At 35.0% G+C, this 20,242-nt stretch overlaps 5 protein-coding genes across 10 annotated transcripts; all 5 read left to right on the top strand.

Moving 5' to 3' along the window:
• The first annotated feature begins 1,222 nt into the window (after positions 1–1,222).
• On the top strand, positions 1,223–8,214 carry LOC101255488 (pentatricopeptide repeat-containing protein At1g03100, mitochondrial). Of its 4 annotated transcripts, XM_026030562.2 has the most exons (5): positions 1,231–1,363; positions 2,966–3,070; positions 3,164–6,485; positions 7,639–7,836; positions 7,927–8,214. In XM_026030562.2, exon 3 carries the CDS (start codon positions 3,211–3,213, stop codon positions 5,539–5,541), a length of 2,331 nt encoding a protein of 776 aa, XP_025886347.1. In that variant the 5' UTR covers positions 1,231–1,363; positions 2,966–3,070; positions 3,164–3,210; the 3' UTR covers positions 5,542–6,485; positions 7,639–7,836; positions 7,927–8,214. The 4 variants fall into 4 exon arrangements, with proteins under 4 accessions (XP_025886349.1, XP_025886348.1, XP_004237184.1 ...); XM_026030564.2 differs by lacking the exon at positions 2,966–3,070 and having other exon boundaries at positions 1,223–1,363; positions 7,661–7,836; XM_026030563.2 differs by lacking the exon at positions 2,966–3,070 and having other exon boundaries at positions 1,223–1,363; positions 7,648–7,836.
• LOC101255786 (G-type lectin S-receptor-like serine/threonine-protein kinase At1g11330) lies at positions 7,700–12,495 on the top strand. 2 transcript variants are annotated; one of them, XM_010321073.4, is made up of 10 exons: positions 7,700–7,836; positions 8,992–9,112; positions 9,207–9,284; positions 9,366–10,206; positions 10,371–10,475; positions 10,563–10,717; positions 10,784–10,994; positions 11,233–11,470; positions 11,592–11,742; positions 12,019–12,495. In XM_010321073.4, exons 3-10 carry the CDS (start codon positions 9,234–9,236, stop codon positions 12,316–12,318), a joined length of 2,052 nt encoding a protein of 683 aa, XP_010319375.1. In that variant the 5' UTR covers positions 7,700–7,836; positions 8,992–9,112; positions 9,207–9,233; the 3' UTR covers positions 12,319–12,495. The 2 variants fall into 2 exon arrangements, with proteins under 2 accessions (XP_010319375.1, XP_010319374.1); XM_010321072.4 differs by having other exon boundaries at positions 9,207–10,206.
• A 410-nt stretch (positions 12,496–12,905) lies between these two features.
• Positions 12,906–15,663, top strand: LOC109120007 (G-type lectin S-receptor-like serine/threonine-protein kinase At1g11330). 2 transcript variants are annotated; one of them, XM_069296934.1, is made up of 5 exons: positions 12,906–14,577; positions 14,805–14,921; positions 15,004–15,129; positions 15,217–15,441; positions 15,523–15,663. In XM_069296934.1, exons 1-2 carry the CDS (start codon positions 13,315–13,317, stop codon positions 14,844–14,846), a joined length of 1,305 nt encoding a protein of 434 aa, XP_069153035.1. In that variant the 5' UTR covers positions 12,906–13,314; the 3' UTR covers positions 14,847–14,921; positions 15,004–15,129; positions 15,217–15,441; positions 15,523–15,663. The 2 variants fall into 2 exon arrangements, with proteins under 2 accessions (XP_069153035.1, XP_069153034.1); XM_069296933.1 differs by having other exon boundaries at positions 15,004–15,441.
• LOC101256082 (cysteine-rich receptor-like protein kinase 44) lies at positions 15,530–16,087 on the top strand. Its single transcript, XM_026030439.1, has 2 exons — positions 15,530–15,673; positions 15,878–16,087. Exons 1-2 carry the CDS (start codon positions 15,530–15,532, stop codon positions 16,085–16,087), a joined length of 354 nt encoding a protein of 117 aa, XP_025886224.1.
• A 1,614-nt stretch (positions 16,088–17,701) lies between these two features.
• On the top strand, positions 17,702–20,193 carry BBR/BPC1 (GAGA-binding transcriptional activator). The gene is made up of 2 exons (NM_001279188.2): positions 17,702–17,821; positions 19,005–20,193. The coding sequence occupies exon 2, from the start codon at positions 19,012–19,014 to the stop codon at positions 19,855–19,857; it is 846 nt and encodes a 281-aa protein (NP_001266117.1). The 5' UTR covers positions 17,702–17,821; positions 19,005–19,011; the 3' UTR covers positions 19,858–20,193.
• The last annotated feature ends 49 nt before the right edge of the window (positions 20,194–20,242 follow it).

The raw sequence follows: 20,242 nt of genomic DNA, 5'->3' as shown, positions 1-20,242 counted from the left end.
TCTTAAATTCAAATTATACAAGCAATATGCTAAACTTCAAACATTTTGTTTGAAATTTGACTTGATAGTCCCAACTTTATACTCTTAACATTTGTAACTCCATCCCCATTTTCAACTTATAAATTTGAAATTGATTTTAAAGGCGGTTAAATATTAAATATTTTATAAATTTTAGATATGTCTTACATAGTGATCCTTTGAGAGATTATATGCGCACTTGCCAGGCACTGGAGGTGTTATCTGCGATAATAAGTTTCAAGTTTGACTATTCGTATTTGAGATATTTAGATCTGAAGTTAGATTTTGACAATTCAAAACTTTAAAATGCAGAAATCTTCTTGAAACGGCGGAGGGTTTAAGGTCTGCCAAAATTCAACTAAATTAAATTAAAGTTAAGTTGCATATCTAAAAGCAACTCTATTATTATTTACGTTAATTTTTGAACAAAAATGTACATTGCACGCATAAAATTGATTGATCTTTAATTTTTGTCTTTTAGCAATTGAACTAATGTTCCGCATGATATAAAACAATAATCACTTCAGGACATAACTTATGATGTATTGTGATATAAAATATAAAAAAACAACTTTTACATATAGCAAACACAAAATTGATATTTGTATCTATAACAAAGTTCGCATAATTGTGCTCCATAGCAAACATAAATATGTATAATTCGCTATACATATACAAAGAAACCAATTGTATAAATTGCTATACATATGCAAAAGAAAGCAGTTGTATAAAAATCAATTGTATAATTTGTGTATATATAAAACGAGAAAGAGAAAAAGACAGGGAATATTTATATTGTACATAAGTGTATAGGATGAAGATATAAATATTTGCATGTGTATATACAATTTTTCTCACTTTTACAAACAAAACCACAATTTATACATTTCGTTTCTATTTGTATGAACGATAGAGACGAGGGTGGCGAGCGAGATCTGGGAGAGTGGCGAGCGAGATTTAGGAGAGTTGAGAGCGAGAGGGGAACAAAAAAATATGTATATATACGATATTTTATCGCTTTATACAAACACAAATACATTTTATACATTTATGTTTGTATAAAAGTGAGAGGGAGAGAGCGAGAGTTTAAGGGAGAGAGGTGATAAACAAAAAATTTGTTACACGGTACAATTAAATCAAAATATAATTATAACATTTAATTTATTTTATTAGTTTGTCATTATATATAATTTATTGAACCGAAATGCAAATCATACTCTTGATTTTGGCCCAAAATTATTCTCTTTGGAGAGGCCCAACATCAAGTTTATGTCACACCGTCACAGTCATCTTTCTTCGTCTCCGGCGAACTCTGCTTCTCTCCGACCAAAAAAAAAATTGACCGGTGAGTTCCCATTTTCTCTTTTTGCCTAATCCCTAACCCCAATAAGTTGTTAATCAGTATTCTGAAAGTAGAAAATGAGAAAATGAAAAAAAAAAGCCTTAAAAGGTGCGGTTTTGCTCATTATATTGTTGATTTTCAGCATGTTTTTTAGTGGTAAAACAAGAATCTATGAACTGAGGTTTTTTCCCTTCTGTGTTCTTATTGTTACTCCTTAAAAGAAAGAAATCAGCTTCAATTTCTGTTTTTTTCCTAGTTAATATGCATTTTTATCAGCTTCCCATGTTAACTAATTGGATGGTTAGCCTTGTTAAACTCTATATCTATGAGGTAAGGGTAAAGTATGTGTATATTATCCTCTTTTTTCCCAACCCCACTATATAAGGGTACTATAGAGGTTTTAGTTGCTAAGCTGTGGATGTCTGAATTGCTCATGTGATACAGAAACACTGATCTATTGTGAATGCTGATGTTGAGTTGATTGATGATAATGGGGGTAATAAAGTTAATTTTAGGTCAATCTTCCTTCTATCCAGTTATAAGTTATAGGATTGGCTGCCAGGATATTCAATTGGATTAGACACAAATTCTTTTCTATCTTTACTCAAATCTGTATCTGGTTTTTTATACAGTAGCTTTGAACCCCAGAACCATTAGTCTTTGATTGTGAGGGGATGTTACATGGGGAAATGCATGTGACATAAATTCTTCGGTTAATTGCTGTTGTACGATTTCGTGTTCAGTTTGGCTTGGATAAATAAATTTTTTTCATCGTCTCGGAATAGGTAGCTGAGAGATTAGTAAGCTGATCCGCAGGAGTGATTTTCTGGGATATTGAGACAATGTACTTTTCCGGAAGGAGTAGTTTTGTGGGATAATTGGCAAAATATGAGTGATTTTTTTGTTGCAGAAAGAACAAAAGCGACTTCACTGAATAATTTTTCCATAATTTGAGTAACCATCCATGTAATTAACGCTGGTTAGTATTCTGAGATATCCTTAATAGAAAAGGAATAAATCAAGGAGTTTTAAGGACATAAAGGTGTAATCTTTGTCATCATATTGCGGGTTCTCAACATACTCCTAATGGTAATGACTAACTCTGAATTGGGGTTGTCATAGTCACTGACTATTATGACTGCATAAAGAAAGAATCGAGATGCTTATTTATGAGTTTCTTACACAAGTTAATTTTGTATTCTTATTTACTTCCCGTGTGAGTTACTCTCAAACCTTCTTAATGTAAGAAGAAAAAGGAGAAATAGTCTATATAAAGGTCTATTATTAATTAATTTATTGCGCAAACTTTTAGCATGCTTCTTAGTGGTAGAACCTGAACTCTGAATTGGAGCTGCCGAGCTCGGTGTCTGCTTTCACTGCATAAAGAAATTAACTCCAACTTGTATGATCCGTTATGATATTTTTTATAAGTTAATATGTGTTTTAATTTGGTTCCTATGTTAAACTGTGTACTGATATTCTTTTTATACAAAAAGAAGAAGAAAAGAGTAATGCCATAAAACGTGCAATCTTTATCATTCTATTGCATGTTTTAGCCCCTTAAATTGAAATCAACTCATATAGCATCCTTTTAATTATTCATAGTGATTCACACAACCAAACTCAATTTCCCGCCATCAAACTGTAGCATCTGAAATCCATGAATTCAAAATAGCTCTAATATCTGTGTCAGTGTCGTCCATTCCTGAGGTAAGGTTAGCATGGCAGAAAACATAGTAAAATATTTTTTACAAATGAAAAAGAACTTAATAACCAATCTCTAATATTATTTCCTTTTGTCAGCCAACATTCAGCATGAACTAAAGAGCTAGAAATGCTACTTGGAGAAAATGATCACTCTCCAGAAGTTGAACTTTAGGATGACAGCTTTCCCTTATTCTTTGCTTCGGTTGTTTGCTGTCAATGGTGATTATATAGTTTTCAGACACACAAGTCAGTCTGATCGGAGTAGTAAGAATGTCAATCGGTCAGTTGGCTTTTTTTGGGGCAACATAGAGATTCAGGACGTAGTCAACCGCACTGTGTTTGCTCAGACTGCTCCATTTTCTACCATTGCTGGGACAATCCTTGTCCAGGCTCAAGACCTTGGTAAAATGTCTGAAGAGTTCGAAAATGATATTGATGAAAATAAACTTGATAATGCATGGGCTGTGTATGAGAGGCACATGCAAATGGAAGGGTTTCCTAGAAAATCAATTGTTAATAAACTTCTAGCAGCCAGTGCTGAAAGCTCAGATCTTGGACAGCTGGACAGGGCTTATGGCTTGGTTGAACAAGCATTTGAGAAAAACAAGCATGACTTGCTTGAGAGGAATACTCTTATATATCTCTCTTTAGCTTTTGCCAAATGTGGATCACCTATTCCCGCATCTACTCTTTTAAGGAAGCTTGTGGAAGCAGAGAAGTATCCACCTGTGAGTGCTTGGTCTGCAATCCTGGCTTATATGTCACAGACCTCTACTGGATCCTACCTTGCTGTTGAATTGGTCCTTGAAATAGGTTACTTATTCCAGGATGGAAGAGTTGATTCCCGTAAAAAGAGCAACGAATTTCTGCTTTTCATGAAGCCTAATGCCACTTGTTTCAACATTGCTTTAGCTGGATGTCTTCTGTTTGGAACCACTAGAAAAGCAGAGCAGCTCCTCGACATGATGCCTCGAATCAACTTGAAAGCTGATGCTACTTTACTAATCATAATGGCTCATATTTATGAGAAGAACGGACGAAAGGAGGAGCTCAAGAAGCTTAAGAGAGACATGGAAGAGGCCCCTAATGTGACGGAGATGCAGTTTCGTCAGTTCTATAATTGTTTGCTTTCATGCTTTCTGAAGTTTGGAGATCTTGAATCTACATCCCGCATGGTTCTAGAAATGCTTCGCAAGGCAGAGAAAGCTAAAAATTCTCTTGGTATAGCTAGTTTGCTTATTGAGGTTTCTAGAAGTGGCGATACATTGTGTTCAAATGGTCTTCCTGAGGATGCCCATCTTCGAAAGCCAGATGAATCAGGAAGTTTGGTATCATATGAAGATATCTGTAGGGACAGAAAGTTTTCAAAACTGCAGACCATTGCTAAAAACTTACTTGATGTCTTGGTAACTAAGTTGCAGAAGCAAATTGAATTTATTACAACTGAACATGGTATTCTCCAGCCTACTGAGAAATTATATGTTAAATTGGTAAAGGCTTTCCTAGAAGCTGGGAGAACAAAAGATCTTGCAGAATTTCTAATTAAGGCAGAGAAACAAGATTCTCCAGTTTCAGTTGATGATTCTGCCTTGGTTCATGTGATAAACTCTTGTATTTCACTTGGATGGTTAGATCAGGCACATGACCTTCTGGATGAAATGCGATTGGCTGGTGTTAGAACTGGTTCTTCTGTTTATGCATCTCTTTTGAAAGCATACTGTAAAGAGAATCGAGCCGGGGAAGTTGCATCACTGCTTAGAGATGCTCGTAAAGCTGGGATTCAGATAGATGCAAGCTGTTATGAAGTATTGATCCAGTCCAGGGTGATACAGAAGGACTCTCAAGGGGCCCTTGACCTGTTCAAGGAGATGAAAGAGGCTAAGATACCAAGAGCTGGTCATCAAGAATTTGAGAAATTGGTGAAAGGGTCTGCAGAAGGAGGTGAAGCTAGTTTAATGATGACGCTTTTGCATGAAATCAAGGAAGGGCAAAAAGTAGATTATGGAGTTCATGACTGGAATAATGTAATTCACTTCTTCTGCAAAAAGAGGTTGATGCAAGATGCCGAAAAGGCTTTTAAGAAGATGAGGAGTTTGGGCCATTTTCCAAATGTACAAACTTTTCATTCTCTGGTCACTGGTTATGCTGCCATTGGCGGAAAATATGTCGAGGTGACAGAACTATGGGGTGAAATGAAGTCTCTTGCTTTTGCTAGTGGAATGAAGTTCGATCAGGAACTTTTAGATGCTGTGCTTTATACATTCGTTAGAGGTGGTTTTTTTGTTCGAGCAATTGAAGTCGTACAGATGATGGAGAAAGGCAATATGTTTATTGACAAGTATAAATATCGCACCCTCTTCTTAAAATACCACAAAACACTCTACAAGGGGAAGGCTCCAAAATTCCAGTCAGAAACTCAGATGAAAAAGAGAGAGGCAGCATTGAACTTTAAGAGATGGGCTGGGTTATGCTGAAGATTCATAGTCTATAGCCTCCAGTGTATTACCCTTCAATACTGGGACTTGTTGCTCTGATAGTTCCTAAATGGGTTGACAGTGAAATGAATGGATCTCCATGTTGATCCAAATGTTTTCGACCCATCACTTGATGCTAGCAGATCAAGACATTTCCATGGTTCATTCTTATTAATTTCTGATCATTCAGTTCCTTATCATCATAAATGCCTTGCAAAATAAGTCATATTGATGAGATGCATTGTCCTCAACATAGTATCCATTGTGCCTGAAGATCATCCGTTTATTTGTGCTCTGGTATGATTTTGAGAGGTTCAGGGTGAAGCATTTATTTTGCTTTACAATAAGAAATTCATCCATTTAATGTATGGAGGCAGTAATCTTCTATTGAATGGCTTAACACCTTAGGTGCCTGCATTATTCAACATCCAAAAGAAGTTTTTAGTTTCTGCTATAGCGGTGTATATAATTGCACAGTGACAGACCTGCTACTCATCACGGTTTCTTTAAGGGAACCTTCAACATATATGCAAAATTGCTGAAAAGAAGTATTTCGGGAATAATTCTGCAAGCACTAATTTTCTTCTTGATAAAGGTAAAGTTGTATTCCTCGGCAATGAGGGTATGCTGGCAACCACCAAAAAAATTTACAGCAGTGACCCAAAAAAACCTACTCAAGATAGCTGCTACTAAACTTATAAAGAAGAAAAAAGAAAATTATAACCTGTCCAGCATCCTCTACACCCTCCTCTTTACACCAAAAAGAGAGTCTTCATACAATGCCATTTGATCTTTTTCACTGATTCTGCAGTGTTTTCTTGACACCTCTTGTTTCTTTCTCTCCAAATAGTCCACCATATACAGGAGGGTATCATGTTCCACCATTTCTTCTGGCTCTTACTCCCCCCACCCAGCAACTAAGAAGGTCTGCAGTGTTCTGACAGGTAAATCTCTCGAGCCTAATTACTGCTGGAAAATCTATTTGTCTGTAGTGATTTGCATAACGACCTTCCCATTACTTTAACAAGAAAGATTAAAGACCTTCAGGTTTAGATGTTAAAATTTGTTTCTGGAGAAACTAGGTAGGGTCTCTATTCTAGAGGTCCAATAAACATGTAACATGTTGAAGCTTAAATATTATGTTAAGTATATGATTTTTGCGCATTTAGTTATGTGTCTGTTAGTTTCAGGATGTGGTTTCAAGCTCATATGATCTTTGAGATGAAGTCTAATGTCATTTTTGCTTTGTATTTTGTGTTTTTGTGAAAAGATTGACTTCGAACATGATTTTTCATTTTTGTGCTTTCTTCTATCTGTTCTTGTGAAAAGCGTGACTGAGAACTATGTTGCTTCCTATGTGTACTGAAAAGAATTATTGATATCAAAACAATGATCCTTAGCAGTTAACATTTACATTGAAGAGTTTATGTCAAAAGCTAAAAGAATAGATTTTTATTGTAAGTGTAAAAGTTTGATGGTAACTTTGCTACTGAAAATTGAGAGGAGCCATCGGAATATCAACAGAAGAAAGGCTAGCTTAGACTTAGAGTATGGGATGGGATGCAATTAATTAGTTTATTGTTGATTAATATATTTTGAAATTGTTGCCCTTGAGAATAGCATTAGAGAGGCCTAGGGCTTTGTTCTAGTGGTATGAGCTTAGTGCACGTCACAGGTTCGATATTTAAGTGGAGAAGGGTAGAATGGCGGGCTCATTATTACCAAGTTTCAAACTGTGCACCACTGCTTCTCAGGATTTCTTGGTTATAAAAAAACAAACAAAAAGATGGCGTAAGAGAGACATTTGCTCAATTGTTAGTTCATTGTTTTTGGGTTAAACAATTTTCTTGTGGGTTTCTAATATTGGTCGAGTTGGGTCGAAACAAAAAAAAAGACCTTTTGCTTACTCCACAAAAATACAGCACAGTTTCTAATTTGAGCACAAGCATACTGATTCTTGTGACTTTTGATTAAATAATATTATGAGAATGTAAGACTGACAGATTTGAAAACTTTGAGCCTTATAATTTTAACATGAAAACCTCCTACTGATAATTGTCACTTCTCATCACCTGTCTACATCTTGTTATCTTCTAGTGCTTTCAGCTTATTTCTTCAGGGGTCTATGGGGCTGAGTCACTTCTTTGCCATTACTTACGTCTAGAGGAGAAATCGTTGCAAAAAATGGAAGAAAGAGCTGCTTTGGCTAAGATAACTCACTGAATCATGAGGATTTCCTGCAATATGTCAAGTATATTTCTCACTGGACTTGAGCACTCTTGGCCTTGTTCTTCGGTGTGTTTCTAAAACTTTATGTCTTATCGGAATCATTTTTGATCCTATCGAATATATTTAAGATTTAGTTCCATCTATGGTTTTCTGCAGGTAAGAAAATTCAACACATGATGGCATTGAGAAGATATTGTGAGACGAAGTGTTTAAACATCCCACTGGAATTTGATTTCTCCTAATTGATGTGTAATATGTGTGCGCTATTCTAGCTTAGATGGATTCTGTAGTCTACTTAAACTTTTCCTCGCACACATGTCATGTAAGACTTAGTTCGCTATTTACTTCTTGTATTTTTGAGTTTGGTACTATGAAGGTAATGGGCTTTTGTGATGTATTGTCTTTATTATAAGTTTGTCATTTTTAGTAAATGTGATTGTACCATATGATGTGCACACATGTTTCATCGTTAAATATAGTGGAACACAGCGAAAGGGAAATTATTCAAAGAATCCTTATTACTACACCAGAACTACATTACTATTCATGGGTGTGGCGGGATGGTTGAAATCTCTCATCCACCTTTAATTAAAGTCTCAGTTTTAAGGCCCGGGTAATGGAGAACTTTTGGTGGGGAGTACTTTCACAAGTATGTAGCGTGAATTTGGATCAGTCTAGCCAATGAGTTTCAGATACTATATGTCTAAAGGTGAATTTGGATTAGTCTAGCCATCATTGTTTACTTTAGTGTTTTGTTCCAGGGTTGTGAAGGGAAAGAAATCGGATTTATCGTGTGACAAAAGAAGAGAAAACTGTAGTTTATACAGAAGAAATTTTGAAGTCTTTATAGTATGAACTGAAAACTGTAGTTTGAACTTCGAAATGATTCTTATCCTCATTTCTAAGACTGAAATTTTGAAGTCTTTATAGTATGAACTGATTTTTGGCCCAATTTTTTGATTGGCCTGAAAGTCTCTGATTGAGAATGACGTGTGGCCTAAAATTTTTTTGCTAGTTCTGTGGGGTTGACAAAATGGTTTTGTAGTGGACTTTGACAATTTGGAAGCTTATAATAGTAAACTTTGTCTACTTATTGTGCTTTGTTACATATAGCTTGGTAATAGGAGGAGTATTAGAAACCAAAAAAGATGACCACCACCAGCAGAAATGTGCAACATTTTGTTCATGTAATTCTTGTTTTTCTTCATTGTTTTAATACAGGATTTTGCACAGAAATAGATAGCATTACCAGCACTCTATCTCTGAGGGATCCTGGGATTTTATCATCTCCAGGAGGCGTCTTGAAGTTGGGATTTTTCAGTCCTCTAAACAGCTCTAACAGGTATGTTGGTATTTGGTACAATTTTTCTGAAACAATTGTCATTTGGGTGGCTAATAGGGACAAACCTTTAAGAGATTCTTCTGGGGTTGTGAAGATTTCTGGTGATGGAAATGTCGTCGTTATGAATGGGGAGGAGGAGATTCTTTGGTCATCAAATGTTTCAACCTCTCAGGTAAACTCAATTGCCCTTCTCCAAGATTCTGGGAACTTTGTTCTTGTAGATCATCTGAATAATGGGAGCACAATATGGCAGAGTTTTGAACATCCTTCTGATTCAATTGTCCCTAAAATGAGTATAAGTGAAAACACAAGGACAGGGGAGAGGGTAGAAGTAAAATCTTGGAGAAGCCCTTGGGATCCTAATTTCGGAAACTTTTCTCTAGGAATGAATTCTGGATTCATTCCTCAGGTGTATATCTGGAAAGGTAGTCAGCCCTATTGGCGAAGTGGTCAATGGAATGGCCAGATCTTTATCGGAGTGCAGGATATGTATTCTGTGTCGTCTGATGGATTCAATGTAGTGAACAATCGGGAAGGTACTGTATATCTTACTGGCCCTGGTGATTTTGATTTCTTAACGAAATTTGTCTTGGATTGGAAAGGGAACTTGGTTCAATCATATTGGGATGCGAATGAGACGACCTGGAAGATAATATGGTCAGCTCCCAATAACGATTGTGAAGTTTATGGAATGTGTGGTCCATTTGGTAGCTGCAATCATTTGGAGTCGCCGATTTGTTCTTGTCTGAAAGGTTTCGAGCCAAAGCACAGGGAAGAATGGGAAAAGGGGAATTGGGTTAGTGGTTGTCTTAGGAGGAAAGCTTTGCAATGTGAAGTAAGGAATAACTCAGGGGATTCAAGTAAAGAAGACGGATTTCTAAAGATAGGGTCAATAAAATTGCCTGATTTTTCAGAAAGGTCATCGACTAGAGAAGACCAGTGTAGAAGCCAATGTTTGGGAAATTGTTCCTGCATAGCGTATGCATATGACTCAGGTATTGGCTGTATGTCGTGGAATAACAACTTGATTGATATTCAGCAGTTCCAAAGCAGGGGGGAAGATCTCTATATTCGCATGGCACATTCAGAGCTTGGTATGTATAGTTATATTGAATAGAAGACTTGTTATCCACCCAGAATAGCTTAATCAGTCATTTGAGATATCATGTACTTAATTGAATTTCATAGATATACTTTAAGTAGCTACTTCTGTAGAGAACTGATATTGTTCACCTTTTGTGATTGCTCTACATTGCAGATCATCATAAAGACATAAAGAAAATTGTAATTCCAGTAATCCTTGGTTTTCTTACACTCTGTGTTTGTCTGTTCCTTTGTTGTACAAGAATGGCCAGACGTAGAGGTAAAACAGGCTATAAGGTTTTCATATTATACATTTAGAAGCACTTTGTTAGCTATAGTAGTTGACTTAATTTCCTGCTGATATTAGGAGTAAAAAGGAAGAAGATAAATTTACTTGGTGACAGAAGTGCAGTTCATATGGAAGAGTTACCAGTCTTCAGCCTCGATACACTTGCAAATGCAACATCCCAGTTCCATGAGGATAAGAAGCTTGGTCAGGGTGGTTTTGGTCCAGTTTACATGGTACAGTTGTCTTCTCTCTCGACCACTTTTCAAATTTCACTCGCTGAAATTGCTGATTCCTTGTAGGGAAAATTGGAAGATGGGAAAGAAATAGCAGTCAAGAAGCTTTCAAAAGCCTCGGGACAAGGGCTGGAGGAGTTCATGAATGAAGTGTTGGTGATCTCTAAAGTCCAACATAGAAACCTTGTTAGACTCTTGGGATGTTGCGTTGATAAAGAGGAGAAGATGTTGATTTATGAATATATGCCCAAGAAAAGCTTGGATGTGTTTCTCTTTGGTTAGTCCTTTTCATAAGCATAGTACTTCTCATATGCAGTTCTTTGTTACTCCACATCTATGTTGTTCGGACTCTTCAATAATGTCGATGGATGCTTGTTAAATCCTCCAAAAGTACTGCACTTTTGTTGGATCCAACATAAGAACATCAACAGTTTTGGGGAGTCTGAGCAACATTGCTCCACATTTCTTTTGAAGCAAAGTTAATCCTTCTCCGTTCATATTTGACAAACATCTAGATGAAGGACACCGAGGCATTTTGGATTGGAGAAAATGTTCCACTATAATCGAAGGGGTTGGTCGAGGACTCCTTTATCTTCACAGAGATTCAAGATTGAAGATAATTCATAGAGATCTGAAGCCAAGTAACATTTTGCTCGATAATGACTTCAATCCAAAGATTTCAGATTTTGGCATGGCTAGGATTTTCGGGTCTGACCAAGATCAAGCAGACACAAGGAGAGTAGTTGGTACTTAGTAAGTGATCATTGATCCATATATACCATAGCTTTACATAGTTTTCTCCCTTATAAAAAACCATATCATACATATTTATTAACTAATCAGTTTTTACACGAACGTGCTGACATTTTTACAGTGGATACATGGCTCCAGAATATGCAATGAAAGGAAGATTCTCTGAGAAATCCGACGTCTTCAGCTTTGGAGTTCTAGTGTTAGAGATCATCAGTGGCCGAAAAAGTACAAGTTCTTGGAATGAGACATCCTCTTTTAGCCTTTTCGGATATGTAAGATTCCCCTTGTATACTACTATTCAAATACTAATACTGCAAAAACTATACAGTCAAAACATTTCTACATCGACATCATTTGTCCAGATATTTTTTGGTTGCTATAGTGAAATGCTATTATAGAGAACATCCAAAGTAAGTTTCACCATTATAGCAACGATTTGTTATAGAGAGTTCGATTGTGTGTACCTTACAATTTGTAGAATTACTTTTGCTGTCACTGTGTTTTGTGCATCAGTAAGTTTGATGATCAATTTTTCACTGTTTTTTCAGGCATGGATGTTATGGAAAGAACAAGATTTATCAACTTTTATCGATCCATTCATATTGAATCCGAGCTCAGAAATGGAGATAAAAAAATGCATACAGATTGGTTTACTATGCGTTCAAGAATTTGCTGAAGACAGGCCAAGTATTTCATCAGTTCTTGCTATGCTTACCAGTGAAACTACAAGTATTCCTACACCATCACAACCTGCTTTTACTGAAAGACATGATTGTATCTTCAAAATGTGCAATGAAACTAATTGTACTTTGAACAATATCAGTATCACAAACATAACTGGTAGATGAAATCATCTTTTTAAAGATATGCATAATTATCATTGTACGATCCATCCGTCTCAATTTGTATGATATCTTTGTCATTCATTTTTCGATTCCATGTTAAATATACCGTGTTGAATCAAATATCATAATCCACAAGTGTAATATGTGTTTGCCTATCACAGAATACATTTTTCTTTTTCACTATGTGCGTTATTACCACTCATAGTTGACAAGCACGTTGACGATGTGGTGCAAGCTTATTGTCAAGTTCCCCACTCAATTCTCACACTAACATGGCTTTTGAATTTTCACTCATTTTACTCTTTCGAAATAGTTTAAATATATCAACCATTATATTTTTGATCTAAGATTGAGTTAAGCTTAAATGTCATATTTTTACCTCAATACCTATTTTATTTTATTTTCATCTTCTTCTTTTTTCAATGAGCATTTTAATAATTTTTAAAGAAAAGAAATGTGTTTGTGCCTAAGCATAATAAAATGAGTATATTTATAATGGAAAGATATATTTGGATTTTGGACCAATAGAATAACAATGAGTCTCTATATGAGTCAGATTCTCCATTGGAATTAATGTAGTTTTTTTTTTTTGTTATTTCAAGTTAGTAACTCTAGGGGTGTGAGCTTGCTTACATTGTTGGTCCTAAGCCTAGATAAAAAAAAGTGTTGTGGTAGATTGATAACCAACGTAAAACTTGTCAGTTCATCATGTTATTTCAAGTTAGTGGAACATACTTGATAGCAATAGGTTTGTACATGTCTTGTAACTTAGAAGTTAAAACTACACAATGATAGTGATGGGAGAGAAGACTTATACTATCAGCATATAGAAGTTAAAACTCTACATTTTGCATTATTCATTTTAAGTGTCAATTTTTCCATTGGCCTAAAAGTTTCTGATTGAGAATGATATGTGGTTTGTGATAGTAGACTTTGACAACATATTGTGCTTTTGTACATTTAGTGTGGAAATAGGAAAAGTCTTAGGAAACCAAAAAGATGAGTAACAGCAGCAGCAGCAGAAGAAATTTGCAATATCTTGTTCGTATAATTCTAGTTATTCTTCGTTTTATTGATACAGGATTATGTAGTGAAGTGGATAACATAACCAGCACTCAATCTCTGAGTGATCCTGGAATGTTATCGTCTCCAGGAGGCGTATTCAAGTTAGGATTTTTCAGTCTTTGGTACAATTTTTCTGTAACAACTGTCATTTGGGTGGCTAATAGAGACAAACCTTTAAGAGATTCTTCTGGTGTTGTAAAGATATCTCGTGGTGGAAATATCGTTATAACGAATGGAGAGGAGGAGATTCTTTGGTCATCAAATGGTTCAACTTCTCAGGTAAACTCAAATGGCCTTCTCCAAGATTCTGGGAACTTTGTACTCGTTGATCATCGGGACAATATGACCACAATATGGCAGCGTTTTGAACATCCTTCTGATTCAACTATTCCTAGAATGAGAATAAGTGAAAATACAAAGACAGGGGAGATGGTTGAAGCAAGATCTTGGAGAAGTCCTTCGGATCCTAATATCGTAGACTTTTCTTTAAGAATGAACGCTCGAGTCTTTTCTCAGGTGTATATATGGAAAGGAAGGCGTCCCTATTGGCATACTGGTCTATGGAATGGACAGATCTTTATAGGAGTGCAGAATATGTATTCTGTGGTGTCTGATGGATTTGATGTAGTGAATGATCGCGAAGGTGTTGTATATTTTACTGGACCTGTTCGTGATAATTTGTTCAGGAAATTAGTCTTGGATTGGATAGGGAACTTCGTTCAATCAATTTGGGATGTGAATGAGACGAACTGGAAGATAATATGGTCAGCTCTCAATAACGACTGTGAAGTTTATGGAACGTGTGGTCCATTTGGGAGCTGCAATTATTTGGAGTCACCCGTCTGTTCTTGTCTGAGAGGTTTTGAGCCAAAGCACAGGGAAGAATGGCAAAAGGGGAATTGGACTAGTGGTTGTATTAGGAGGAGTGCTTTGCAATGCCAAGTTAAGAATAACACCGCGTATTCAAGTAAAGAGGACGGATTTATAAAGATGGAGTTGATGAAATTGCCTGATTTTGCTGAAACGTCATCTACTACAGAAGACTTATATAGAATCCAGTGCTTGAGGAATTGTTCCTGCATAGGGTATGCATTTGATTCAAGTATCGGTTGTATGTCGTGGAGTAAAATGATTGACATTCAGCAGTTTCAAAGCTTGGGAAATGATCTCTATATTCACGTGCACATTCAGAGCTTGGTAAGTATTCTGGTGCTGAATAAAAAAGACTCATTGTCAGTCATTTGAGATAGACATAATACATAAACGTGCCCTTTTACTTGGCCTCAACTCACATCTACGCTCTCATGCACACTCAAAGTTGGATGGCATGGATGTCAGCAAAGGCCAAATCAAAAGACACATTTATGCCTTTGAGATACGTTCGACTTAATTGAATTAAAGAACTGATATTTGTTGACCTTTAGTGTTTTCTGCAGATAATGGTAATGACATTAAGAAAATCGTAATTACAGTAATCGTTGGTTGTCTTACACTCTGTGTTTCTCTGTTCCTTCACTACACAAAGGTGATCAGACGTAGAGGTAAACATGCTATTAAGTTTTTGTATTATACATTTATAAGCGCTTTGTTAGCTATAGTAACTTGTATCCCTGCTGATATTAGGAGTGAAAAGAGAGGAGGTAGCTTTACTTGGTAACAGAAGTCCAGTTAATATGCAAGAATTACCAGTCTTCAGCCTCGATACGATTGCAAATGCAACATCCCAATTCAATGAAGATAATAAGCTTGGTGAGGGCGGTTTTGGTCCAGTTTACAAGGTACGAGTTTCATCTCTCTCGATCACTTTCCATATTTCATGTTGCTGATTCCTTGTAGGGGAAATTGCAAGATGGGAAAGAAATAGCTGTCAAGAGGCTTTTCAAAAGCATCGAAACAAGGGCTAGAGGAGTTCAAGATTGAAGATAATTCATAGAGATCTAAAGCCAAGTAACATCTTGCTCGATAATAACTTCAATCCAAAGATCTCAGATTTTGGCATGGCTATAGGATTTTCGGATCTGATCAAGATCAAGCAGACACAATGAGAGTAGCTGGTACTTAGTAAGTGATCATTGATCTATATACAATACCATACCTTTGCATACTAGCTAAACTACTCGAATCGTACTGACATTTTTACAGTGGATACATGGCACCCGAATATGCAATGGAAGGAAGATTCTCTGAGAAATCTGATGTTTTCAGCTTTGGAGTTCTCGTCTTAGAGATCATAAGTGGTCGAAAAAGTACAAGTTCTTGGAATGAGACATCCTCTTTGAGCCTTTTGGGATATGTAAGACTCCTCTTATAGTTGCTATAGCGAAATGTTTGTTATAAAGAACGTATAATATAACATAACATGAAAAACCGGTCCCAAAAAAGAGCTTGGCTGTTATATAATGAAATGTTATTATAGAGGACCACTGTTATAAAGAGGTCTGACTGACTATATGTACCTTATATTTAGTTTGATGATCTAACTTTTCATTGTTTTCAGGCATGGAAGTTATGGAAAGAACCAGATTTATCAAATTTTATCGATCCGTTTATATTGAAAACGAGCTCGGAAATAGAGATCAGAAAATGCATACAGATTGGTTTACTATGTGTTCAAGAATTTGCTGATGACAGGCCAAATATTTCATCTGTTCTTGTTATACTATTAAACTACAACTCTTCCAGCACCATCACAACCTGCTTTTACTGAAAGAAGACACTTCAGAATGTGCAATGAAAATAGAGAAACTAAGTTTACTTTTAACAAAATGAGTATTCACAAACCTTACTGGTAGATAACATGAGTAAATAACATTACTTTTTAATATTTGCATAATTGTTATAGTATGGTTCATTCGTCTCGATTTGTATGATATCTTTTGTTTCATTATGTTTGATAATATTGGGTCCGTGTAAAGCACGGATTGTTTGTCATTAGTTGCAAATAGAATTAGGGTAAGATATTACACCTGATGTTTGTACTAAGTTGTATAAATTTACTATAACTTACTTTCACTTTTAGTATATTATAAATGTAAATTATTAAAAAGTAGTGTTGTAAATTATGATAATTAACAACTTTAAATATTTTAAAAACATATTACATATTTAATTGACACTCAAATTTTTACATACGTGACATTAATTGGGATTGATTGAGCAACATATATTATTTTAAAATTACATAAAAAAATATAATAAATCATAATAATTAACAATTTCTAATATTTAAAAATCAAACAACTTCATGAATGGTAAGATATATTGGGCTGCTTATGATCAGCTAAAGAATAATACGATTTGTTCTTCTACTTTAATTACATTCTTCTCTTTAATTTATTTATCTTATTTTTCTTTTTAGTACATTATATATATATATTTAAAAATTACAAAAAATAAAATGTTTGTTTCGATAACAAAAGGTTTATCCCACTGATCTTAGTTATGCATAAACAATCACAACCATTTATAACAGAAAAAAAAAGAAGAGAATGTTGTTCCAATTTTCTCTAGTTTTCAATAAAGATAAAGTAAAGAATGAAGTTTGTACTTCTATTTAATGAATGGTATTTTGCGCGTACCATTATCATTTTATTTTGTATTTTATGTTTCATATTTATGTTTGCATCTTATATTTAAAGTCAATAAAAAAAATTTCTTCTATCCAACAAAGAATTGAGTGACTTATTTATATGTATATTTGTATATATATAAAAAGTGTTTTTAAGAAAGATAACTTTAAAATCAGATGACTAATCTCTCATTTAAATAGTAAATTATATTATTTTAAATAACTATATTTGTTTATATGATTCCTTCCTAATATCATATAGTTTGAATATAACAATGAAAAAGTTGCAATTTATATAACAATTGATTAAATGTGATCACACTGTTCTTTACTCATTATTTACTTATTTTGTTTTAATTCTTTAACTTATTTTATAATAGTATCCTATTTTTTTATAGATTATAATTTAAATATTTGTGAAATTATGTAACACAAAGATACGATAGATATAATCTATGAAAAGATTATATTCATTAATAAAATATAATTATTAATACAATATGTTACGAAACGATATGTAAAATCATTTAAATAAAATTTTAAAAAAAATTAAATTAAAAATAAAAAATATTAATTTTTGGTTTTATTATGCTTCAAGGTATCAAAGTAGTAAACGTAAAGATAATAGTCGGCTGTTTTTTTTTTTTTTTAAATATATTAAATTGCATTTATATTTATATTAAATTGCTTTCATTGGAAGTTGAAAAAAAATTAAATAAATTGATAAAATGGTCTCTCTTTTCTCTCTTTCTTAAAAGGGTTTCTGTCATCTCTCTCTTCCTTTCTCTCTCCTTCAGTTCTCTCTCTCCTCTCACCTCTGTCTCTCTCTCTCCTGAAAGGAAAAAAAAAACCCTAAGAGGTGTTTACCAACAAGTAAGTTTCTCTCTCCCTGTCTCTCTTTCTCTCTCTATATATCTCTTTCTTTAAAAATTTGGACTTTTTTTTTTCTTTATATGTTTTTATCTCTTTCTTCATTTGATTATTTTTTGTTGAAAAAAAATATGTACTTGTCTTTGCATGCTAATTTGCTAATTTCATTTTGATGAGTTTTGTTGGTTTAATCTTGGATCTGTTTTTATGTATGTTGTTTGTGTCAGATCTGTGTTGGAGAACATAAAGATTCAATTTTTATTTGTGGGTTTGCATTTCTGTTGATTTTGAGTACCCATTTGTGGATTTTTGTGTTGGGGATTTTTAGATTGTATTTAGTTGCTGATCTGAGAACTTTAGAAGATTCTAATTTTGTTTGTGGGGTTTTTGTTTCTAGTGGCTGAAATGTTGAATTTGGTGAGTTTTGGATGCTCATTTTGTTTGTGGGTTCAAAAAGTTTGATCTGGAAAACCCTAAAGATTGTATTTTTGTTTGTGGGTTTTTGTTTCTGGTGACCGAAATGTTGAAGTTGATGAGTTTTGGGTGCTCATTTTGTTTGTGGGTTCCAAATTTTTGGGGTTATTGAAAATTTGATCTGGAAACTCAAAAGATTTTTAACTTTATTTGTGGGTTTTTGTTTCTGGTGGCTGAAATATTGAATTTGTTGAGTTTTTGGTGCTCATTTTGTTTGTGGGTTAAAATATTTTGTTGGGGTTATCAGAAGTTGTATCTGGGAACTCAAAATATTCCAACTTTATTTGTGGGTTTTTGTTTCTAGTGGCTGCAATGTTGAATTTGATGAGTTTTAGGTGCCTAATTTGTTTTGGGTGCAAATATTTGAGTTGGGGTTATGGATATTTGTCAAATTTTCTAGTTATTCATTTCATTTCTATTGAAAGGTTGATGAAATTGCATATGAATTGGAATGATGGCAATGGCAATGGGTATGGGTAGATTTGATGAATTTGCTACTGGCATTTAGCTTTGGGTTGCTGGATCTGCTCATATTATGCTTGGTTGACTTGATTTTGTTATTTACTATTCCATTTCAAATCTTGATAGTTTTGTTATGTTGGATATATTCCTAATCTGAGTCTGATATGGAGTTTAATGCATTTTTTGTTGGGCATTTCAAATTGTGGCAAAAAAATTAATGTCAAGTGGTGATGTTTGAATTCATCTGTAGTTTATTGATGGATGACGACGGCTTGAACATGAGGAACTGGGGTTATTATGAACCTTCCCTTAAAGGGCATCTAGGTCTTCAGCTGATGTCATCGATGGTTGATCGAGATGCAAAACCTTATCTTACTAGGCGTGAGAATCCAATTATGCTCGGTGCTAATGGGGTGTTCCATTCCCGGGATTCTATCATCCCAGAAGCACCTTTATCTCACATTGACTATGTAAGGGACAGTTGGATAAATCACAGAGACAAATTTCTTCATATGTTTCCTGGGAGTCCTTACACTTCAGTTCTCCCTGATGCTTCTGCAAGTACTCCCATGCAAATGGTACAACAACCTGATACAACTAAGGATGTGGGGGTGAATGTTGAGGAACCAAGTGTTAAGAAAGAAAGTGGTCCTTCAAAGAGAAAGACTGGTGGTGCCACTCCCAAAGCTCCCAAAGCAAAGAAGTCAAAGAAAGTGTCATCTGCACCCAAGGAAAATGGCAACCCCTCTCAACGAGCAAAACCAGCAAAGAAGAGCATGGACATTGTATTAAATGGTATTGATATGGACATTTCTGTCATTCCTATACCAGTTTGTTCCTGTACCGGTTCTCCTCAGCAATGCTATCGATGGGGATGTGGTGGCTGGCAGTCAGCTTGTTGCACCACTAGCATATCAATGTATCCACTTCCAATGAGTACTAAAAGACGTGGAGCAAGGATTGCTGGAAGAAAGATGAGCCAGGGAGCATTCAAGAAGGTTCTGGAGAAACTTGCTGCAGAAGGATACAATTTTGCTAATCCAATTGATCTGAGGACTCACTGGGCCAAACATGGTACCAACAAGTTTGTGACAATCAGGTAGACTTACATAGAGGGTACCATTACGGACTGCCAATGCGTCTTGTTTGTTTACTTGTATATCCCTGGGGCCTTTGCAGAGGTTTACTTGGTACCTTTCTGTAGTCCATGACAATACATGTTTAGACTTCGATATTTTAATTTTCAGCAACAGTTGTTTAATTTTTCATTTTGTTGCTTTGGTAGTTGGCACACTGCTCTGCCTGCCAACAGTAGGATGTTGAAAATTTCTTTTCTTGATCGGATGTTTTTTAAGATGAGCATGTTCATCCATTTATTTTTACTCATGTCAGTTGTCTCTTTTCAATACTTATCGAAAAAGAAAAAAATCTCTTCTGAAGACTGTCCACTCTGTTTGATTTTCTTTGCACCTTTGTCCTATAGAGTGT

The sequence above is a fragment of the Solanum lycopersicum genome, chromosome 4, assembly GCF_036512215.1.
Source record: "Solanum lycopersicum chromosome 4, SLM_r2.1".
NCBI lineage: Eukaryota > Viridiplantae > Streptophyta > Magnoliopsida > Solanales > Solanaceae > Solanum > Solanum lycopersicum.
The sequence above is the reverse complement of the archived record's forward strand: the minus strand, read 5'-3'. Positions and strand labels throughout refer to the sequence as shown.